Source organism: Prenolepis imparis, unplaced genomic scaffold (genome assembly GCF_030444845.1).
Source record: "Prenolepis imparis isolate NDT839.2.m4 unplaced genomic scaffold, iyPreImpa1.0 SCAF_6, whole genome shotgun sequence".
Lineage (NCBI taxonomy): Eukaryota > Metazoa > Arthropoda > Insecta > Hymenoptera > Formicidae > Prenolepis > Prenolepis imparis.
Window position 1 is genome coordinate 656,079 of NW_028141164.1, and position 22,568 is coordinate 678,646.

The 22,568-nt window shown below is 32.2% G+C and overlaps 4 protein-coding genes and 1 long non-coding RNA gene across 7 annotated transcripts; 2 read left to right on the forward strand and 3 right to left on the reverse strand.

Annotated features, from left to right (window-relative positions):
- The first annotated feature begins 63 nt into the window (after nucleotides 1–63).
- Nucleotides 64–2,305, forward strand: Tom20 (translocase of outer membrane 20). Its single transcript, XM_083040207.1, has 4 exons — nucleotides 64–295; nucleotides 662–753; nucleotides 882–1,055; nucleotides 1,137–2,305. Exons 1-4 carry the CDS (start codon nucleotides 169–171, stop codon nucleotides 1,179–1,181), a joined length of 438 nt encoding a protein of 145 aa, XP_082896333.1. The 5' UTR covers nucleotides 64–168; the 3' UTR covers nucleotides 1,182–2,305.
- Nucleotides 2,306–3,387: 1,082 nt separating this feature from the next.
- On the reverse strand, nucleotides 3,388–8,195 carry L(3)02640 (porphobilinogen deaminase-like protein l(3)02640). The gene is made up of 6 exons (XM_083040879.1): nucleotides 7,775–8,195; nucleotides 7,121–7,193; nucleotides 6,572–6,755; nucleotides 4,524–4,794; nucleotides 4,123–4,439; nucleotides 3,388–3,989 (listed from the first exon to the last, which is right to left on the reverse strand). Exons 1-6 carry the CDS (start codon nucleotides 7,841–7,843, stop codon nucleotides 3,812–3,814), a joined length of 1,092 nt encoding a protein of 363 aa, XP_082897005.1. The 5' UTR covers nucleotides 7,844–8,195; the 3' UTR covers nucleotides 3,388–3,811.
- Nucleotides 8,196–8,282: 87 nt separating this feature from the next.
- Nucleotides 8,283–9,442, reverse strand: LOC145937676 (uncharacterized). The gene is made up of 3 exons (XR_014425604.1): nucleotides 9,142–9,442; nucleotides 8,795–8,990; nucleotides 8,283–8,381 (listed from the first exon to the last, which is right to left on the reverse strand). It is a non-coding gene; the product is annotated as an uncharacterized LOC145937676 (long non-coding RNA).
- Nucleotides 9,443–11,149: 1,707 nt separating this feature from the next.
- Nucleotides 11,150–13,287, forward strand: Dbp45a (putative ATP-dependent RNA helicase Dbp45A). The gene is made up of 6 exons (XM_083040878.1): nucleotides 11,150–11,335; nucleotides 11,470–11,663; nucleotides 11,811–12,155; nucleotides 12,234–12,406; nucleotides 12,498–12,853; nucleotides 12,939–13,287. The coding sequence occupies exons 1-6, from the start codon at nucleotides 11,266–11,268 to the stop codon at nucleotides 13,160–13,162; spliced, it is 1,362 nt and encodes a 453-aa protein (XP_082897004.1). The 5' UTR covers nucleotides 11,150–11,265; the 3' UTR covers nucleotides 13,163–13,287.
- A 71-nt stretch (nucleotides 13,288–13,358) lies between these two features.
- Nucleotides 13,359–16,100, reverse strand: L(2)k09913 (transmembrane protein 53-like lethal (2) k09913). 3 transcript variants are annotated; one of them, XM_083040882.1, is made up of 7 exons: nucleotides 15,668–16,100; nucleotides 15,286–15,475; nucleotides 14,937–15,064; nucleotides 14,549–14,821; nucleotides 14,211–14,479; nucleotides 13,944–14,121; nucleotides 13,359–13,868 (listed from the first exon to the last, which is right to left on the reverse strand). In XM_083040882.1, exons 3-7 carry the CDS (start codon nucleotides 15,024–15,026, stop codon nucleotides 13,728–13,730), a joined length of 951 nt encoding a protein of 316 aa, XP_082897008.1. In that variant the 5' UTR covers nucleotides 15,027–15,064; nucleotides 15,286–15,475; nucleotides 15,668–16,100; the 3' UTR covers nucleotides 13,359–13,727. The 3 variants fall into 3 exon arrangements, with proteins under 3 accessions (XP_082897008.1, XP_082897007.1, XP_082897006.1); XM_083040881.1 differs by having other exon boundaries at nucleotides 15,308–15,475; nucleotides 15,668–16,098; XM_083040880.1 differs by having other exon boundaries at nucleotides 14,937–15,475; nucleotides 15,668–16,099.
- Nucleotides 16,101–22,568: the final 6,468 nt, after the last annotated feature.

Genomic DNA, 22,568 nt, shown 5'->3' on the forward strand with positions numbered 1-22,568 from the left:
CTTAGGGTTTTTTGTCAAATTCAAACGTTAGATTGCGCATCTGTCTGACATTTTGCGGACAAGTTCAGTGAGCGCAATAAAAGCAACCTCTCTTTTCCATGATGGCCGAGAGTGCGATAAGGATTTCGTAAATTTCCTTCACCCTAATATCTGAATTTCTATATTAGAATGACCATGATATCCAAAGCTGCGGTCGGCATCGCTGTCGGCATCGCCGGCATTTTCGTCGGCTACTGCTTTTACTTCGATCAGAAACGTCGCAGCGATCCCGATTTCAAGAAGAAACTCCGCGAACGTAAGTTGGACGATTTCTTTTTTTCTCCATTCGTACATTCTTTTCGTCACGTGCGATATTTTATCATAGTAACGCACGCATTTTTAAGTAAACCGACAGGTTTTTCGTAAATGAAAATATTATTTTCCTTCATCACAACGTGCTAATTCAATCAAATTCATTTTACTAATATTTCCTATATATGGAAGTTATTTATGTATACCATAAATTTTATTATTATGCATAATATTGATTATATATATTACGCATATATACAGTTGCAAAGTATATATACAATATTTTTTATACAATCCTTTTTTTTATACTTTATATTGCTGTTAGTTTATTCTCGATGATAAAAGTTTTAATTTTGCTTTATCGTTACAGGAAGAAAAGCTAAGAAACAAGCACAAAAAGCTTCTTCAAAGATACCAGACTTAAGGGATCATGAATTGGTACAAAAATTCTTTTTGCAAGAGGTAAAACTTACTTTTATATTAGATTACTTGTATAAGGTTTCTTTTATATTAGATTTTATATATATATATATATATATATATAATTTTAATTTTAAAGTTTACAATGTGCTATGTTGGTTGTGACTTAGGTTCAACTTGGAGAAGAAATGCTTGCTTGTGGCGAGATAGAGGGTGGAATCGAGCATTTAGCTAATGCAGTGGCAGTATGTGGACAGCCGGCACAACTATTGACAGTTCTCCAAAAGACTCTACCGCCGCCAATTTTCCAGATCCTAGTGCAGCGACTACCTATGGTCGGCCAGGTACAAAAATTTATACAAAAGAAAGAAAGTATCACCATTCCATAAGGTAATATTTTTTTTATTTTACTTGCTTTCTTACAGAAATTAGTATCGCAAACTCAAATGGCAGAGGAGGATGTCGAGTAGACGAATATAAAGTTTCGAGTCTTAAATAAAATCTTAAATTAGTAAAAAGTCTGCTCATTTTTGCACAACACATAGATGCAAACACAGTTTACATCTAGAAAAATCCTACAAATTATATAATTTGTCATTCTTTATTGAACTTCCATTTTCTTTGGCAAATATCTATTATTGTATATTACATAAGAAAGAAATTTTTATGAATATTATGTGTTTTAGTTTAAGTAAGCAGAGACACATATTTTCATATCCCTTTGTTCAAATATATTTTAATCAAACGGTGATTCTGACAATTTCCAACAGAAGCTTACAAATGATATTCTGATCAAATCAAATCTATCAAATTGAGATCTAGTCCCTTAGTAATGCCAGTGACATTCTTTAAAAAAAATGAGAAAAATTCTAGTTAATATAAAGCTCTAACTATTTGTGTATGGAAACAATTAATACAAAATTTTATGTCATTAAGACATTTATAGCTTCAATGGATGTTAAATCCATAAAATGTGGTGTTATATTGCAGCATGTGTATGCAGTTATTACTCGTTTATATTGATTTTAATTGACTACATATTTTGAGAAAAAAAAAAAAAGAAAAAATGTAATTTATCCTTGATACATTCATATATTTGCTTTCACTAATAACATTTTTGAAATATAAAGATATATTATTGTTTTCGTTATTTTACGATATTGTGTATATATATCGTCTCATTATATATATATATATAAAATTCACTATACTAATTATTACATGACTTAAAACTTCATCAAAACATGAATTTGAAAACAGATTACATGTAGCCATTGCTTTAATCTAATTCAAAACAACATATATAAATATATATGTATGTTCAGGAGAATTGACATTAATAAAACGAATTAGAAATATTTATTGTGTGCTTCAATTAGCTGTGTTCAATAGAAGAACATGCTGTCATCATTACACTTGCGATGCTGACGAGCGTTGCCTTATCTCAGTGTAGTAAATGGGGAATAGCGACTTGTACAATTATTACCCCTACGGATCTCCGATTGTAAGCTTTTAAACTATAATATCTAATTAACATCTAATACACACTGTACCTTTATTGCAAAAATAATATATATGAGATATGCCCTAAAAAGTATATTATTGTATTCTGGGAGCATTTACAAGTACAGTTGGAAAGCAATTATTGTAAATTCTATATTGTATGTATGTGTTACTATAAATATATGCACAGAAATATACATATTTTGTAGATAAAATCTAGCGTCAAAACAAATGCATTATTTTAAACATTGGCATTACTTATAATGCCGATTCAACTAATGTATAACAAGCAGTTTACATATATATACTTTTGGTATAAGATTATATTCTTATAAAAATGCATTACTCTAAAAAGAAAGAAAATTGATTTTAATTTTTAGTGTAACATATTATATTTGAAACTGTATACGCGAGCACAAACTGAAAAAAATAAAGTAAATAAAAAAAACATTCACTTCTTGTAATTCCAAGGTACATTTTTTATAGAATTATTATGTATAAAAATTATGCTGTTATAACTTATTGGTTTGAAATAAGATAGTCGATAATAAAATATAGACTTTTTTTTATTAATATTACAATAGTATTATGTATAAATTTCTTCTATGATAGCCTAATTATAATTTTCTACATATATAATTAATTTTATATATATATATATATATATATATATATATATGTATGTATATATCTTATAAAATATAACATCTTCATGATTGACGCATTATAGAAATAATAGAAGTCAAAAACTCAATAAAGTAACAATAAAACTATATATACATAAGTCTTTTATGATACTTTATAATTTTAAGCATTGGCATTCATGATATCTCAAGACATAAAATGATCACAAAAATAAAAAAAGTCAATTTTTAATAATCTGTTTTCTTAAGATATTTCACACACACACACAGAAGAAAAAAATTTTATACAAAAAATAGAAGATATATATTCATAAGCTATAATCATGCTTATAAATTCTCTGCAAGTACAGATTATCATAATTCGTTTAATGCAAATGGAAATACTGTCACACTGACTATTATTCATTCTATTATGATAATGTTTTACAATAGACTGAATTACATTCAACAATAATAAAATTGTTATATAATATTTTTGTTTCAATAATAAATTATATCAATAAATTAAATCAATTTATATAACAATAAGTTAAATATATATATATAATTCTCATATTTCCTCCATGATAATTATACATTCATCAAAGCAAATATTAATACAAAAACTTCAATATTACATGATATTTTTCAATACAATCAAGAGACACGGCCATATAAATTATGTGGCAAACAACAAAACGGATCACTTGCTTTGTACTTTTTCTGATTTATAAACAAGATATAATTAAAATATACATGATATGTATAAAGCAGAATTCAGAAAAAGTATAAATAATATAATACAATTTGTACTCTAATCGAGTTTTTTACCTTGAGTTCTATATAAATAGAATTCTATTATGAATATTTACACAGTCATGAAAAAACCGGGAAGGCAATCGTTGTTATTTCACGTTAACATGTTCTCGAACTTCAAAAACATCAAATATAATCTAAATAAAAATAAACCATAACTATTTCGAATCATCCAAGATTTCATTTCTAGCTTGTGACATTACGTCAAGAGCATTTTTCTCTATAAGATTCTTAGCTAAATCTTTGCCAAGCAGCTCTGCACCGTCAAGACTTATACTGCTTACTTTGCCAGGAGTAATGCTACAGTAAAGGCGGGGTTCTTGATACGGACATTTCCTATATATCGAAAAGAAAAGAGCCAATGAAGTATAATAAATTAAAAAATCTGTTGAATAATATGAAAAATCATCAATGACACAGCGGTCAACATGTGTAAAACTATTAGCACTTGAAGTTACATTCAACTTACCGTGGAGGCTCGCCATCGTCATCGGGTAAATACAATTTTTTTTTAGAGGTATTTGTAACTAAGGTTTGACCATCCAGAGACCATACAGCACCAGTAATTGTTAGTTCGTTCTCTTTTAAAGATGAAGATACCGCGACCGGTGCGGAACATCCGCCGCCGAGAGTTTTTAGAAAAGAACGTTCGCATGCACATCTCAATGTAGTTTCTACATCGAACAATGGTTCTAAAAGAGAACGTGTTTCCCAATCTGCTTCTCGGCATTCAACGCCTAATGCACCTTGACCAATAGCATAAAGAGCTTCTTCGGGTTCCAGAAGCTGGAAGAATAGGTATATATATTAATGTAGGTAAATTTTTTATAAAATTTAATATAGAGAAATCTATATGAGCAAGAATCGTACTTGACTTATTCTGTCTTCCCAGCTCAATCTTTTTAAACCAGCGGCAGCTAATATTATTGCAGCATAGGAACTATTTTCATCGTCTAATTTTTTCAATCTAGTGTTCAAGTTTCCACGAATATTTTGTATCTTCAAATGAGGCATATTCCGAGATAGTTGCGCGGATCTACGTAAAGAACTAGTACCTATGACACTACCCTTTGGCAATGAAGATAATGTTTCACCTTTGAATTTTTTCGACATAACTACTGCATCACGTGGATCTTCGCGTCTAAAAGAAATTATTCATTTATATTAATAAATATTAATGTTTTTTTTTCCCATTTTTCATTTTTCTTACAATATTTTCAATTGACATTATTCAATCATTCTGTTGTTCTAAGATACAAATACATATTTTATAAAAGCAATAAAATTATTTTTTTATAAGTAAATTTATACATGTGTGAAATAATTTCCATAATTATTATATATTTTAATCTATACTATTATTATAAAGACACGAGAGTTTGTCAGTTTGTTTGTTTGTCCTCGATGATCTTTAAAACAAATAGACCGATTGAAATGTAATTTTAAGGAAATAATTTTAATTTTATTTTAATTTTATTAATTTTTTAATTTTTAATTTTAATTTTAAATTTTATATTATATCAAAGCAATCGATAGAACTTTAAGAGATATAAAATCATGCAATAAATGAATGGGTGGAGTAACATTTGTTTTTGCTGGAGATTTTAGGCAAACTTTACCAGTTATTACAAAAGGAACTCGAGCAGACATTGTTAAAGCATGTTTAAAATCATCTTTTATTTAGAAATATATCAAAAATATGAATCTACGAACTAATATGAAAACATATTTTGGTGGAAGGGATGAAGAATTTTCAAAACAATTATTAAATATTGGAGAAGAAAAAATACCAAGTGAAAATGGATATATAACAATTAACAATAAAATAAGTAATATTGTAAATAGTGTGACAGAGTTGATTAAAAAAGTTTATCCTGATATTGAAAATTTATTAGAAAAATCTTATCATTGGTTATGTGAAAGAGCAATCGTGTCGCCAAGAAACGCATCTGCGGAGGAAATAAATAATATAATTATGGAAAAATTTAATTGTGAAATAAAAGAATATAGATCGATTGATGTTGTAATTAATACTGAAGATGCGGTGCATTATCCTATAGAATTTTTAAACTCAATTAATCCAGCAGGTTTTCCATTGCATTATATTAAACTCAAAAAAGGTGTACCTATTATGTTATTACAAAATTTAAATCCACCAAATCTGTGCAATGATACTAGATTACAGATAAAAGAAATGCATAAAAACATCATAGTAGCTATCATTCTTACTGGACCAGCGGCAGGTGAACTCGCTTATATACCTCGCATTCCTATGATCCCTACAGATTTGCCATTTCAATTTAAACGACTGCAGTTTCCGATAAAAGTATCTTTTGCAATTACAATAAATAAATCACAGGGACAAACCTTTAAATATATTAGAATAGATTTGCGTGAGGAATGTTTTTCACAATTATATGTCAGTCTGTCTAGAACTGGAAATGCAGAAAATCAATACATATTATTATCAGAAAGTAATAAAACAAAAAATGTCGTTTATCCAGAAATTTTATAATCTACTTTATATTAAAGAAAATTCAACAATTCCTGCAACATTGACGTAGTCGTGAGAGGGAGAGGTTTTAGTGGGTATGGGGGGATCGACATTACCCCGAGTCCTACACTATTCCTGGGCCGACCCAGGGGAGTGCGTAACTGCATTTCCTTCTGGCCAACGAAAAAAAAAAGATGTTTTTTTCATAAGAATAATAATGTGCTTGGTCATTTGAATTTAAAATGTGTAACGTCATCTTGGAGCAACAATGATATGAGCAAATAAATAGCAAAGTCAGCTCTTTTGATAAGCAACAAATTAACACAGACAAATATACATATATCAAAATAATAAAAATAATTTAAAATAATACAAAATATAATTTTTTTTTTTTTTATTTAAAATTATATTGAAGACAACTTACTTTAATATTGCACCTAGAGCCATTCCTGCTGGCAGTGTTGTTGGCAAGTCTTTTAAGGAATGCACCACAAAATCAACATGACCATTTTCCAAAGCTATTTCCAGCTCCTCCGTGAACAGTGACTTTTCACCAATCTTTGGTAAAGATTTGTCCAAAATCTTATCTCCCTTGGTATTCATTGTTACTATATATTCAACATTTATACATTTTGATTAGAAAATTTAAAAGTATATTTCTCTCTAATTTACAAAATATACAATGATGTACATAGAAATATTTTCAAAATGACAAATGAATGTAATGATAAAACATTTCATGCAAGTCATGAAATACAAGAAGCAATAAAAAACATCTGTGATTATAAGTGTTTCAAGCATATTATGTAATAATCTCGATAAAGAGCTAAAGATTATCCTGTATAATATTGAGGAACCATCTGAGAAAAAATATGTAAACTTAAACTATTAATTATTGATGTCTAATAATTAAATATAATAAATATAAAATAAATTAAATATATAAATATGTATATTATGCATATTTGCTTACCTATTTCAAATTCTTTCTTTGGATCTATTTCTTTTAAGCATTGTATCACATGCTTAGTTTGTACCAAGGCCAACTACAGAATCAAAAATCTTGAATTATTCATCTATCAAGTAACATTTTCGACTCGACGCTACGTTGCGACATAAATTAAACATCCTATCTTACGTACTTAATAATTTTAGAGCTAATAAATATACAATTTTTAGAGCTAATAAAAATTTTTAAAAAAACACTCGTCATCTTTCGCAATTCTTAATATCTCTCGAGTATAATCAATCAAATATCCGATTATCGTGAGTTGTTTCTTTACAAAGATTTAAAAAACGCTGAGTAATTTCGCGTAAAATGACACGCTCAATGATTACGCAAAATTAATCTCTCGTAATACAAAATAATTTTTAGGAAGTCAATGAAAGAACAAAACAGATATTAGATCCTTAATGTAAATAATTGCATAATATTATCCGATTATGTAGCTTACAATTACACGTTAAAGTCGGCTCGTTTACAAAGAAAAAAACTCGCCGTAGAATGATAGGATATTAACAACTTTAATAAGAGTATAAAGACCAATAAAAATAAATTATTTGCGCGAGTCAGGATTGCCCGAAGGGGGTTCGTAAGGTTTTCGACGAAGTGAAAGCAGCCGCTCACCTCACTTTTCCGAGATCCAACTCGGATTACGTCACGTTTCTCTCCGTTCTCTCCGTTCTCTCCGTTCATCGCCACGTTTGAGACACCCGGTATAGCTCGGCACGAATATCAACGGAGAGACGAGACGAATTTTGGAATGTATCAAAGTTAGACGATGAGGGGACATGAATCGGGTCGAAGAGCATGAACACACTTTCACCAGGTGATGAGGATCCGCGCTTAACCTCTTACCTCTTAATGCCTTGACATACGATCGCGTTCTCGAGGGAGTTAGACGAAGGATAGGAACGCGTTAAGTAGATTGATAAAGTGTATGCGTTGGGTTATTTCACAGTCACTGGCACTGCAGCAGAATGTGAAATTGATGAGAAATTTGGAAGAACGATGATAAACTACACCATCATCGTAATGAACGCGCAACGCGACTGATGCACTAGAGCGATATGCGATAAGAGGAAGAGGAAAGAGCAGAGTAAAGAAATACAGGAGGGAATGTATCGGTGGTGGGGGCTAGGCAAATCGCTGACGGAAGTACGTCATGGCCGCCATCTTGAGTGTCCACTTTTTTAACGTTTATAGCGTCGTCTGCAGCTATAGTTGTCGGAGCCTGCAGATACGTGTGCGTCAAATATTATTTTATGTATGTACAATCATTGTAAAAAAAATAGTGAAATAGAGCATCATGGTGCATTGTCAGGCCTGTGGCATAACAACAGCGCGAAATTATGGGATAACATTTCACCGGTTAGTAATTGTTATCAGTAATATAATAACAAAAATTTTATACCTACTGTTCTAATTTTCTAAATAAATAGTAATAAAAAATTTTTCTATCTATAAACGCTTTTCAATCTATTAAACGCTATTAAAACCTATTTATATTCTGGCTATGGTTGTCTTTTATTTTCTTGATTCTCATGCACGAGATAACTCGCTGATAAAAATTACGAATAAAGTATAATTTCTAAAGCAAATTATTTCGGAAGTCATACTTTACATAACAAAGTGATTTCTAATTACCGTAATTTTGAGGTTCTTCCAGTATCTCCGAAAAGCCATTCAATATTGGCGCCCATAAGCAGCCATTTTGAGTGTCCACTTTTATGCTGGGATATATACTCACTTCCGTCCGCTTAGCTCGAGCCATATGCTCCCTCCTGTTTCTCTTTAAGGTGCCTTTTCATGCTGACGCTCGACGCCATGGACGTAAGAATACCTGGACGGAACGTAAAGTACCCTTTTAGACGCGGGGAGTAGTTCCTGAGGGGTGAGAGGTCTACGGTTGCGTCCATTTTAGATGCCTCAGATTTAGCGTCTATTTTCACGTCGCACGACGTTAATCGAGACACACAGATTTGTATAGTCACTGTGTTGAGACATTTATACACATTCACAACGATAACATTCCGTGAAATTATCCGCCGCCGCCATCTTAGATGCCTCATATCCGTGTCAATAGACATTTCATTCCCTTCACCCTTTATGCTTCACCCCCGCAGTATTGTGTTCCGTCCAGGTATTCTTACGTCCATGGTCACAAAGTTTATAGTTTATAGCATGAACAGTGTTGCCAATTTCAAATCGCGCAACCATAGAATATATAATATATAATATTGGAGCGCGTGTCGATGTGCGCGGTGCGTTCGACTTTTAACCTTCAAGTGGCGCCGCGTCCCGTGGTCGGAATTCGGCGCGCGGAGTGGGGGGCTGTGGGGGGGGGGTGAGAGTGGGGGGACGCGCGCGCCGGTGCGCCGCGCACGTGAGAGCGCGCGCAACCCCCCACTCTCACCCCCCACCACAGCCCTCCACTCCACGCGCCGAATTCCGACCACGGGACGCGGCGCCACTTGAAGGTTAAAAGTCGAACGCACCGCGCACATCGACATCGACACGCTCTCTCTCTCTCTCTCTCTCTCTCTCTCTCTCTCTCTCTCTCTCTCTCTCTCTCTCTCTCTCTCTCTCTCTCTCTCTCTCTCTCTCTCTCTCTCTCTCTCTCTCTCTCTCTCTCTCTCTCTCTCTCTCTCTCTCTCTCTCTCTCTCTCTCTCTCTCTCTCTCTCTCTCTCTCTCTCTCTCTCTCTCTCTCTCTCTCTCTCTCTCTCTCTCTCTCTCTCTCTCTCGTCTCGTGTTGCGCGTTGCGCATAGAACCAAGTATTATTCAAGTGAAGATATCTCTCTCTTCATTCTGTGCCTGATGTTCATTTTAGTGTGATAATTTTTTATTGGTGCTCCGATCCGCGATATGTAATGTCTGAAAATCTATTGGTTCAGTGGAATTAGTGATTAGCCAATCAGGACAAAAGTAACTAGAGCTTGTGGAGCTCTATCATTTCGCGTATCTTCTATTTGAATTATTCTTAACCATGGACGTAAGAATACCTGGACGGAACGTAAAGTACCCTTTTAGACGCGGGGAGTAGTTCCTGAGGGGTGAGAGGTCTACGGTTGTGTCCATTTTAGATGCCTCAGATTTAGCGTCTATTTTCACGTCGCACGACGTTAATCGAGACACACAGATTTGTATAGCCATCTGTGTTGAGACATTATACACATTCACAACGATAACATTCCGTGAAATTATCCGCCGCCGCCATCTTAGATGCCTCATATCCGTGTCAATAGACATTTCATTCCCTTCACCTTTGTGCTTCACCCCCGCAGTATTGCGTTCCGTCCAGGTATTCTTACGTCCATGCTCGACGCTCATTTTTAGCGTCTAAAGACGTCACGTGACCAAAATTGACGAATTGGTATCTTTATTTTTGGTCACGTGACGTCTTTTGACGCTAAAAATGAGCATCGAGCATCAGCATGAAAAGGCACCTTTAGGGTGCCGTCACATGGGGCGTAACTTGCGTAAGCGTAACCAGCGGATCGCCAATCACCGAGTTATTCCGATAGAACTCGACGAAGGGCTCTTCGTCGAGCTCTATCGGAATAACTCGGTGATTGGCGATCCGCTGGTTACGCTTACGCAAGTTACGCCCCATGTGACGGCACCCTAACTCTTTGGGAAAGAGAGAAATAGCAGCATAGATTATAAAGTAATATTGATATGCGAATCGATTATTCGCACATGAACGGTGCTATTGAACTCTATAAAAATCAAGTAGCATATTGAACGAGGATAAAAATAACTGAATTTTTAATTTTCTTTGTCCCGATTGACTAATTAAAATAAATATTAAATAAATAATAAATATAAATAATAAATAATACATATTAAATATTTTTAGCACTTGTAATGTTAATTAGAATGCGTTCGAAAATCCTACTCGTCGGGTGACATACATTTAATTGACCAATCAGGGCAGAGAAATCTCTTTCCTCCTGATTGGTCAATTAATTATGAGTATGATTTTCGAACGCACTTTACGAGAATGTTGCCAATGGAAACAGAGACCACGTGTTCAGATGCATGTTAAAGGGAAAAGACTAAATATTAATGTATGCGAGATAAAGTTGGAAACGTTAAAAAAAAAAAGGGAAAAAAATGAGCGAAATTAAAGGTTTCTCGGATTTAAAATTGAATTCTTGGCTACTTACACAATGCGATTCAATGGGTAAATAATTTTTTTATATAAACCTAATTTACACGAATTGAACTTCCCCCGTTTAAAAATAAAAATATTCGTACTTTGTAGTGCTAAACAATTTTACGACACAATATAGCTGTATTTCACATTATTTGTTTTAGGTTTAAAAAATCCCACCCCGATTCAGCAGAATTGCATTCCCCGAATATTAGCAGGCGAAGATTGTATAGGTTGTGCCAAGACAGGTAGCGGCAAGACTCTTGCGTTTGCTCTGCCCATTTTACAAAAATTGTGCGAAGACCCATACGGCATATTTGCTCTTGTGTTAACACCAACGAGAGAACTAGCTTTTCAGGTGAGATAAATATTTTATTTTCTTCTTTGATTACTCTTTGGATAAATTATACCTTGCAGTTAACAGGATATATTTACCATGTACGAGATATATTTGTGACTAATATAAATTTTGTCATATGTCTAATTTATCTGCTATTTATTTTAGATAGCTGATCAATTTGCCGCTATCGGCAAAGCTATCAACCTAAAGAAATGCGTAATTGTTGGTGGCATGGATATGATGGTGCAAGGATTGGAATTATCCAAACGACCACACATAGTTGTAGCTACGCCAGGTAGATTGGCAGATCACTTAGACAGCTGCGATACATTTTCTTTGCAAAAAATCAAATTCCTAGTGTTGGATGAGGCCGATAGATTGCTGGGTGGTCATTTTGATGAACAACTTAAGAAAATATTTGCTGCAGTACCCAAGCAAAAACAAGTGTTATTATTCAGTGCTACAATGACAGATGCTCTCGATAAGGTGAAGCAAATAGCCTCCAGTAAGGTACGATCGCTTAATAATATGTGACTATAATTGTAATTAAATTACAGAAAAAATAAAAGTTGCAGCTTTCTATTCTAGGTTTTCATATATGAAGAAGAGGATGATGCTGGTATCGCTACTGTAAGGGAATTGGATCAACGTTACGTATTATGTCCTAAGGATGTACTTGATTCATTCCTAGTAGAAGTAATTAGGACATTTCGCGCTACAAACAAGAATGGTTCTATTATGATATTCACGGACACTTGCAAGTATGACAATTGTTTTCTTTGTATATAGCAGACTCGAAAAAAATCATTTGCAAATTAAACTTAATTATACATGTGTAACTCCACTATTTAGGCATTGTCAACTATTGTCAATGACGCTGAATGAAGTTGGATTTACGAACGTGGCTCTTCACGCGATGATAAAGCAGAAGGAACGTTTAGCAGCGTTAAATAAATTCAAGTCAAATCATATACAGATTTTAATCGCTACCGATGTCGCAGCGAGAGGTTTAGACATCCCGACGGTAGAATTAGTCGTTAATCATATTATACCGAATGTACCGAAGGAATACATTCATAGAGTCGGCAGAACAGCTCGCGCAGGTAGAGGCGGTATGGCGATTAGCTTGATAACTCCAAACGATATCAAATTATTACACAAGATAGAAGAGACCATAGGCACTAAATTAACAGAATATAAAGTAGACGGTGAGTATATATTCTATGTCACGTTTCTTCTTTTTTGATAAAAATAATTTAAAAAATTTAATCTAATTGCTCTTTTAAATCTTAGATAAGGAAATCGTTACGATCTTGACGCAAATATCAGTGGCGAAACGAGAAGCGGAGATTAGGCTGGATGAAACAGACTTTTATGAAAAGAAAATGATCTATAAACGAAAAAAATTAATCTTAGAAGGTAAAGATCCGGACGAAATAGAAGAGATTTTAGAGGAACAAAAGAAACATAAAAAGCCAAAAAAGAAAGAAAAATTAGAACAAACAATTTCGACATGAAATAAAACTAATGTATGTAACACAATGTATATAATGAATTTAATACAAAATATATATCATACAATTATGCCTATTTATATAATGTATGATACAATGGTAAATATAATGTTACTGTTTTCCTTAAATTATCTAATATATCTCGCTTTATTCACAAAAAAGATAAGATTAAAAAATCATAATATATATATTTATATAAAACTTGCATTTATTTTTAGAGTATTATAATCTATTAAATCTATCTAAATAATAAGTAATAATGCATCTTTCCTTATGCATAATTCTTTAAGAGAGGCAGTTGTCAACTTGTAAACATATGTGTGTGTGATTATAATTAAGATAAATATTTTTAAGGACATGTGTTTTTTGTGTACCAAAAATCTTTTGATTAGATTATACAATTTCATATACAAATAGTTTGTAAAATATAAAAAATGATTTACTATATATGCTGCATATGCATATGTGTATATGCTGAATTATACACTACAAATGTTCGATGTGAAATATCACTGAAAAAACAACTTTATATAAAAAATGATCCATATCCAAAGTGCCTTTAAAATAATTACAGACGCGCTTTAATTTTTTCTTCATTTTGTATCAAGTTCAATTTTTGTAAAAAGGTATAAAGCTCGGCAACGTATTCCTTTGGATACTTTTGGAAGTGGGCAACGTGTGGCGACTCTTCGAATATCTTCACGTAAGTCTGCAAGATAAACATATACATTTCTCCTGTAATTCTCTTATGAGCCAGCAAACATACCATACACACAAATCTTACCTTTATTCCTGTGGATTCCCAATTATTGCGTAAAGTTAAGTTGCTGGATACAGTGCCAACAGGATCAGTTTTACTTACAAATAATAACGCTGGTGCACGTATATTGGAGGAATGAAATACTTGACTAGATCGAATATAATATCGCGTTGAGCTTTCATGATTTGTCTTCATATGGAATCTGGAGGTAATATTATTTTGTATTAATTAAAACAAGTTATTTTTCCATATCAACAATCTTCCTCTCTCTTTCTCTCCTCCGTTACTTACTTCAATAATGACCGCACCACTGCTCGCATCACCATATTTTTTGGAAATACTGCAATGGGAAAGCCTACTGGAATTTCAGTTACATCAGCTATACTGTCCCACACTTGTCCAACAATCCTGTCTGCAATGCCACTGTACTTTTCCTTGTTACCTTCCATCATATCCAAGGCTTCTCCCCACATGTAACCACCTACTGAAAATCCGTGTAACAGAATTTGTTGGTAACTTTCATTTCGTTTTAAGAAAGTTAACAAATCTGCTGCAACTAACTGAAAATAAGTTTTGAAGATTTTGTAATAAATTAAAGATTAAAAATAATTCTATCATGTATTACTTACTCTGGAGCCTTTTGTAGGCCACAAAAGTTGCCAAGGTGTAAGAGATACCACTGCCACATCAAAATTTTGTTCCATGTACAAGTTAACAAATTTCATAACATGTTGTCGCTTTGATAACAGCCAAGTAAGAACAACTAACAAGGGACGATCGTTTGCTGCATTTACATTCTGTGTGATATTCTTAGATGATGTAACTTGATTATCTTGCGTAAGGAATTCAATATTCTTCGAGATATAATGGGAAGACAACATACGTGCCAGTTGTCCAATACCCTAAAAGAGATGATGTAATTTTATATTGTTATAAATAAGAAGTGGAAATAATTATAATATACAGAGTCACACGCACAATGTTATTATCATAATTACAGATAAATGAATACACTACCAAATACTGATTATGCTTCAATAGCTGTGATTGTACATGCAAATTAACTTGTCCTCCTGCAAAAACTCTATGCAAGGTCCTGATAATCATTGCGATAAGAAACTTTCCGTCTTTTTCTGTGTATATACCTATATTACAATAGAACTAATTATTTTAAAGAGCAAAATCTCCATAATTACTCATAATTAATTATTAAAATTCAATTCAGCGGGGCAGAGCGACGCTTTTTTCTGCCAGATTCTTTCATTTTAAGCAAAAACGCGTCGAATGAGTGCAAATTTATTGATATTTGAGGTGAGGCCGCTAAACTGAATAATGACCAATTCAATGATTTTAATGTTTATCATACAATAGATACTCAAAGATCCTGCCTGATTTTAAGTAATCGAAGACGAACGTCACTGTATGAATTTATTATGATTACAAATACACTTTAGTGATTCCACCGACTTTGCATAATGTACGACTCAGGATTGGTTTGTCAATTATTTCTCATATAATTACTTCATCCCCTCTTCTATTATCTCTCTCTTCGAACGCTGAAAAGATCAAATTCCATTCAGTCAGCATGTGATGTAAAAATGAATTTAAATCGAATACTTGAAATTGTTGAGAGACAATAATCAAAATATTATCATTCGTATCAGATGTGAGTAATAAGAGACGTATGTAAGAGATTATTTTTAAAATTACATACATATAATATATATATAATACCAAAATATTCTTACTTGGTTAGGCCGAAAAAGAGCAACCGATATGTAAATTCTATTATCAATTGATAATATCAAAACATTACGAGCTCCGGTATCAATTCCTGACAGCGCATCGTTCAATATTTACGATGAAAGCGATAAATCAACATACTACTCGCATACTACGTGTTACGTACACTCACGCATGCTGAAGACTGCTGAAGACTAAACCACAGTATATCCAGTAGCGCAACTCTCTCGATTTTGTGTTGGCCAAAATGGAGTGCGCATGCGCGAAGTAAGCGAGTTGCCCAGTAGTGCCATCTGAACTTCTCTCTCACTCACTCTTACTTGTTTCGGTCTCTCTCAGTCATTTAAATGCCTCAACACATTTAAATGCTCTCTTTAAATGTTTGTGTGTACATTTGATGGCAGAAATTGGCGGCAATAGTTAGAGAGAGAACAAACAAGAGTGAGCGAGAGAAAAGTTCAGATGGTATTACTGGGCAACTCGCTTATCTCGCGCATGCGCACTCCATTTTGGCCAACACTAACTTCAGCCTTAATTAAACTCCTCTTCTTTTTTCGGAGGTAACGAACGCTCTTCCGTCAACGCTCGCGACTGCGCGATTAAACCGAATAAGAGGAGGGAGCAACCGCATAGTAACAAAAATGTATTTACAAACATTGGATATTGTATCTTGGATCATATATTAAATATTAAAATGCTACTTCTGTAAATTTATTCTTTTCATTGATGTTTTTCTTGTTGCTACTTCCGTAATTTTACTTTTTTCTCATATCATCATTATAAACTTGTTTCTAAAATAAAAAAATCAAATATAAAGACAAGGAATTATCCAAATAGAGGAAAGAATGAAAAGAAATATGAGCTGTAAATTTTAGAAAAATATAGAAAATATATATATTTCTTTTCCCTCTTCTTTGAAAAAAAATATATGAATATAAAGAGAAATGCGAACTTTCTACAGATATGTTCTATATTTTGGATCGATCTCTCCTTCATAGAAATAAATGAAAGAGAAATAATAGAGCCTATTTCAAGAGAAGAATGTGCTGCTGATGAATCAGCTGTGATCTTCGATCGTAAAGAGGAAGCGAAAATCTGATAACTTCTTCGCGTCGTCATCGCATAGTCGCCATAGTCCTACCTTATGGTACTCGTGGATTTAATTCTTATTTATTAGTAAAATTTACAAGCGGTTATTTTCCGGTCCGTTGATTTCCACGCTAAGCATAAATTGTACATACGCATAAAAAAGGAAGGGCGCGTTACGTAATAAAAAGCATACAAATAAAATCACATATATATATATACTCATTCCGGATGTAACTCCGGTCGATACCTCGCAATCTGTTACAACCAGTCGGTCAGTCTAGCTAGCTAGGCAGGCTTTTGTCTGGGCTCTGTTCTTGTCGCCGTCCCCTCTATACTTAATCGCGTGTCTGGATTATTTAATACATGAACGCAACCATCGCGTGCCTTTTACACTTTGCGCCTGTCACTTCTCTCTCATGTGCGTACTATCTCGCGCATGGTATTTCGTCTTATTCGACTATAAAAAATCATGCTGACTTGCTGACTTGCACGTAACATTTTATATACATACCAGGTGTCCCCCCCATTTTAAAGGACCCACTCAAATATCTCATTGTCAGAAACACTGCGTTAAATCGAAAAATGTTTCCTACAAAAGTTGTAGGGTTTCGAGGGGGACATAACATAGTAATATTCATTTGACCTTGGGCGGCATCTCCAAGGTCAAGTGAAGGTGAGAATTTGAGGTGAATTTTGAAGAAGATAAAAAAATGCTTCAGATAAAAGTTGTTCAAATTAATTAGTACAAAAAGATGTTATAATAAAAAATATAGGTTTCCATTTAAAAAATTTATTCTCACCTTCACTTGACCTTGGAGACGCCGCCCAAGGTCATATGAATATTACTATGTTATGTCCCCCTCGAAACCCTACAACTTTTGTAGGAAACATTTTTTTATTTAACGCAGTGTTTCTGAGATATTTGAATGTGTCCTTTAAAATGGGACACCCGGTATATATATGTATATCTTCGAGGTACCGCAGCTCGACAATGCTGTGATTTCTTCACTTAATTCTCTAAGTTTAAACGTGCGTAAAAATATTGCATACTCATATCTTTATTTTTCACAGGAAATACTTCTCCAATATTAATAATACGATACTGCGCAATATTTTAATTGCCATGTGTAAAACGAGAAAAAACACGCAAGATTATCGTTTTTTATGCGTAAACCGGTATAAGATTCAAGGTTCTCCACGCTATAAATAATCTATAATCTAGCGACCTAAAAAAACTAAATGTTTGAATAAGCTAATAAATATTTAAATCAATCTTTTTTTTTCAAAGCGTTTTGAAGACATGGCTATTTCAAAAGAGTGCACGTGTAAATCACGTGTATGTTTTAAAAGATCAAGTCAAGTTATTATGTCAAAAACCAAACGTAAATCATTCGGTTGTGTTTTTCGGTTGTGTTTTCAATTTTATTTTGCGAGAATAATATATAATTATATTATCTATGAAATATTATTAATTTTGTTAATTTGTTTGATGTGTCATCGATAATAAATATTTATTTTTTAATACGTTCCTTTATTCTAAATTTAAATGCGAAAAAATGCGAAAATTGAAAATGAATGAATATTAACGATTCCAGAAGATATAGAAATACCGTATGTATAAAAAACTATAGATTAAACCGTAAATAACTTTCAAAGTCCCGACGTATAATTGATAAACTCGCGCACGAAGACGCATTTTTACGATAAAGATAACGGCTAGCTGTCGTATTAAAGTAGACAGGCATGAGTACAATCGTATATATATACATATATAATATAGTATATCGAATGTATAGTAAATGTAGGACAAATATCGAGCTCGAAGAAAACGGCCTTTATTATTTATTCACTTATATTTGCCCTGTTTCCGTGCAGTTAAAAAACAATAAAATTAATGTATCAAAAAAATAATTAAATCACATTAAAATAAAATTATAAATTAATGTTCCTATTAAGAGGCAAACATTTTAAACGGAAATTACTCATCTAAACCTGTAGATATTCGAAGTAATCATATAGAATAAAATAATGTCAATGCAAATGATGTAAACACTACCTAATGATAATTACTATGATAAAGATGATTTCAGTTCTTTGTATATCATATCTGCTAGTTTATAACGGAATCCGCATTAGATTATTGATCGATTTCATACAATTATAAGTAACTTACACGAGACAAATGTATATACATATATATCAACACAATTCAGATTAAGGAATTATATAAGTTAGAAAACATATATTTTTTTCTTTCATTATTAACTTATGTAATTCCTAAGCACAATTCAGACATTAAGGGATTACATAAGGTAATATATGAAGAAGAAAAATGTATATAATTTTCTTCATATATTAACTTATGTAATCTCTTGTGAGTTGTGTTGAAATTCTATTGAGACACACAATTTTTCATGTAGGTTAAATGAAATGTATATAATTTAATAATAATTAACTTCATGTATTAATAAACTATATGAATTATATGAAATTATATTAATGAATTATCTGATTCGATAGTGAAAAGGAAGTAAAATTGTGTTAATATGGGTTATAGATATTCGCTATTTGTGGTAGCCACATGAAGGATTTTTATTACAGACTTTATATGTTATATTAAATATTAAATGATACCTATTTATATATATATGTGTAAATTATACGCTTGGACACGACATCGACATAGATTTTTTTTTGTGTTGGAACATCATTACGTTAGTGACAAAATACCGAATAGCGTAAGTAGCATGTAAAGGTAGTAATCGGTATATAATGACTATTCTCTAAATTTATATCCTTATGAAAGAAGTGCTAGAAACACATTTGGTCTAAACAAAGGCTCTTGACTCTTCATCTTACATTCTCTATGCTATATTATCTGTTCTGCAATCTAGTACAGATTCTGACTTACACGCGAAACGCAAGAGAGCCATTGTCCTTACGAGGATATAATGTCGTAATTTTATCGTACCGTCGCGGGAATCTCAGATATTTTGCATAACATATTTACAACCCACAGAGACGTTTGCACACATTGATTTAAGACTATTGCCGCGAACAACACGGCGTCGTAAAGACGTTTTGCGGCTCTTGAATGCAAAAAATGAATGCACGATGGCAACGATGTTAAATCAACGATACAGTATGCGAAGAATAATTTTATACGGATCGTGTTCGATTCTTCTTGCGTGCAATACACATGTATTGATGTAATAAATTAGTCTCTCGTTACGGTCATACACACTACCCGCAGCAAACAGTACCCTCTTTACACGAGCCATTATGTAATAAATTATTTAAGTGTACATCGTATATAAAACACATACGCGTATGTCTGTATATAAATAAGTTTCTACATAGTTTTTTTCCCCCCAAATATATGTATAACATAATAAGGAATTCAATTGTATAATTTAATCATACAATGAGAAGTCTCAAAGACCGATAAGGGGTACCTCAAAGGTTTTAAAAAAAACTATACGAAAATGTATATCTTTACATATACTTGTTAGGGGTGGATATGCAAAATCGAAATGCAAAACATATGCAATACATTGTGCGTAATGGCATTAATGACTTGAATGATACAAAACCGATAGAGTATAATGATGATTCGAATGAACACAAATAGATAAGTTTTTTTTTCATATAAATACGTTTATATATATATTATAGTATATTTTATTTTCTATCGTTTTTTTCCGATTTTTCCCCCCTAAATATCGCGTTACAATAGACTGCCGACTTTATTACAGCATGCCCAGTGTGGCCCCTCGCGTAAAAGAGTGTAAGAGATTAATTTTTTTTCCGACTAACTCTAACACTCGATTAAATTCGATTCTACCTTCGATCGGTTTTCTCTTTTTTTTTTTTCGCACCAGATTATGTGACTGATACATAAAAAAATATATCCAGCCACCTTTCATCCAGAAGAATAACTATAAAATTACAGCCTTCCGCATGGTGTATACAGACATTCAATATTTCTAAGTTACATTTTGTTCGTATTCGTAGACTTTATCGATATCAGTAAATTTCGTTGATCTTGTCGATCACACGATAATCTTTTTTCCTTTTCTCTTTATTTTCTCCGATTTGATAACCGGAGAAATAAATCATTCATTCACAAGCTTGCAGGCAACACTCCTTTGTTCATCTCAAAGGACAGAAATGGACGCTTTCGTTATCCTTTGTGCGATTGTTGTGCGATGATAACATAAACTGTAGTTCTGTTTCAGTGAGAATCTTCATATCGTAGAATTCTGCAGATGTTAAAATTATATTTACAACATCTTACATGTTGCGCGTCAATTAGTTAGGGATACAGAACTAATAACGTGTTAAAGTGTGTGCATATGTTTTTACGTGTGATTTCATTAAATTAATGATAAATATTTAAATTACAGAGATAGAAAGCTGTATATATAAGTAAATAATCTCTGTATATGTATTATTTATATTTTTGCCTTTACAATATGTCGTGCAATACTATATGTGTGATTTTATTACATTATACTTCGTTGTACATAAGATTCTGTCTTTATTTTCAGACGACATCTACAGACTCCTACAATATCAAGATTATAGTAAAATTATAATTATGTACAAATGTCATTAAATATATCCATAATTAATATAAATATATGTTTATATCAGTGTACGCATGCATATTCATATCAAATCAAAATTATACTATGTATGTATGTTTCTTGCTCACGGTTGAATTTGTGCAATATATTTCTAAATTCAATCATAATGTATAAATGTATATATGGATTATATATGCATAAACGTTAATAAATTGAGCATTTTATGCGTGTACGAGTGTATGCGTGTGTGTATGGATTTTTTTAATATATATTTATATACTTATGGACTCTGTATGTACATTAGCTTGATGTAAAAAAATCATTGAATAACATATTTAAATTGAAATTCTTGCAAATATAAACTCTAAAAGATAATTGCAAAATTAATAAAATGATAATTGCAATTAGTAAAATATATTTCTCAACAACGCATGTATAAAGATTTATAAAAATTGATAGTGTAAAATTGTTTAATAATAATAATAATAGAAAATAGAGAACATAACAAAACTCATATATAAATACTGATCACTAATTAGACAATGGAAGCACTAATTTATTTCGTATTTATCTCGAACTAGCTGTTTAAATAACTAATTCCTCGTCAATGCCATGAATGCGTATAATTTTATAAATTAGAAAACAAGTTATAAATTGAGTTATAAAATGATGTATATATATGAAGCATATAATACTACACCAACATTGCGCGTATCAAGGCCATTCTTTAAATCATCTACAACAATCCAAACTTCCTATTACAATGGAACATTTTTCTTTGCATGGTATATTGTAATGGATATACCTGCTCTCTAAGATTTTCTTAATTTCCACCAGCAATTTTCCAAACACAAACTCCGCTCTTAAACAAGACCGTTAATAATCAAATAATTGTTTATGCTCCTAGAAATATTTGCTTGTTTGCGAGCTTTTGTGTATTCCCCCCCCTCCCTTTTTTTATATAAAACTGATGTAAACTGATGTAAACGCGAATCATTAAAAATATGTCATTAAAAATGTACAATAAATAATGAGAATATAATAGATAATGATCGAGTAAATTAAGGAAAAATTTAAAAAGTTTAGAATAAATTTTCTAATTTTTTAATAAAATGAATTTTATTTTTAAATGTTTGAAAAACTGAGTGAATATCTTTTTAAACATAATAATAAAAATTATTTTGGTTAATAAACCGGTTAACAATGGCAGATTAATGAAGTAAAACTT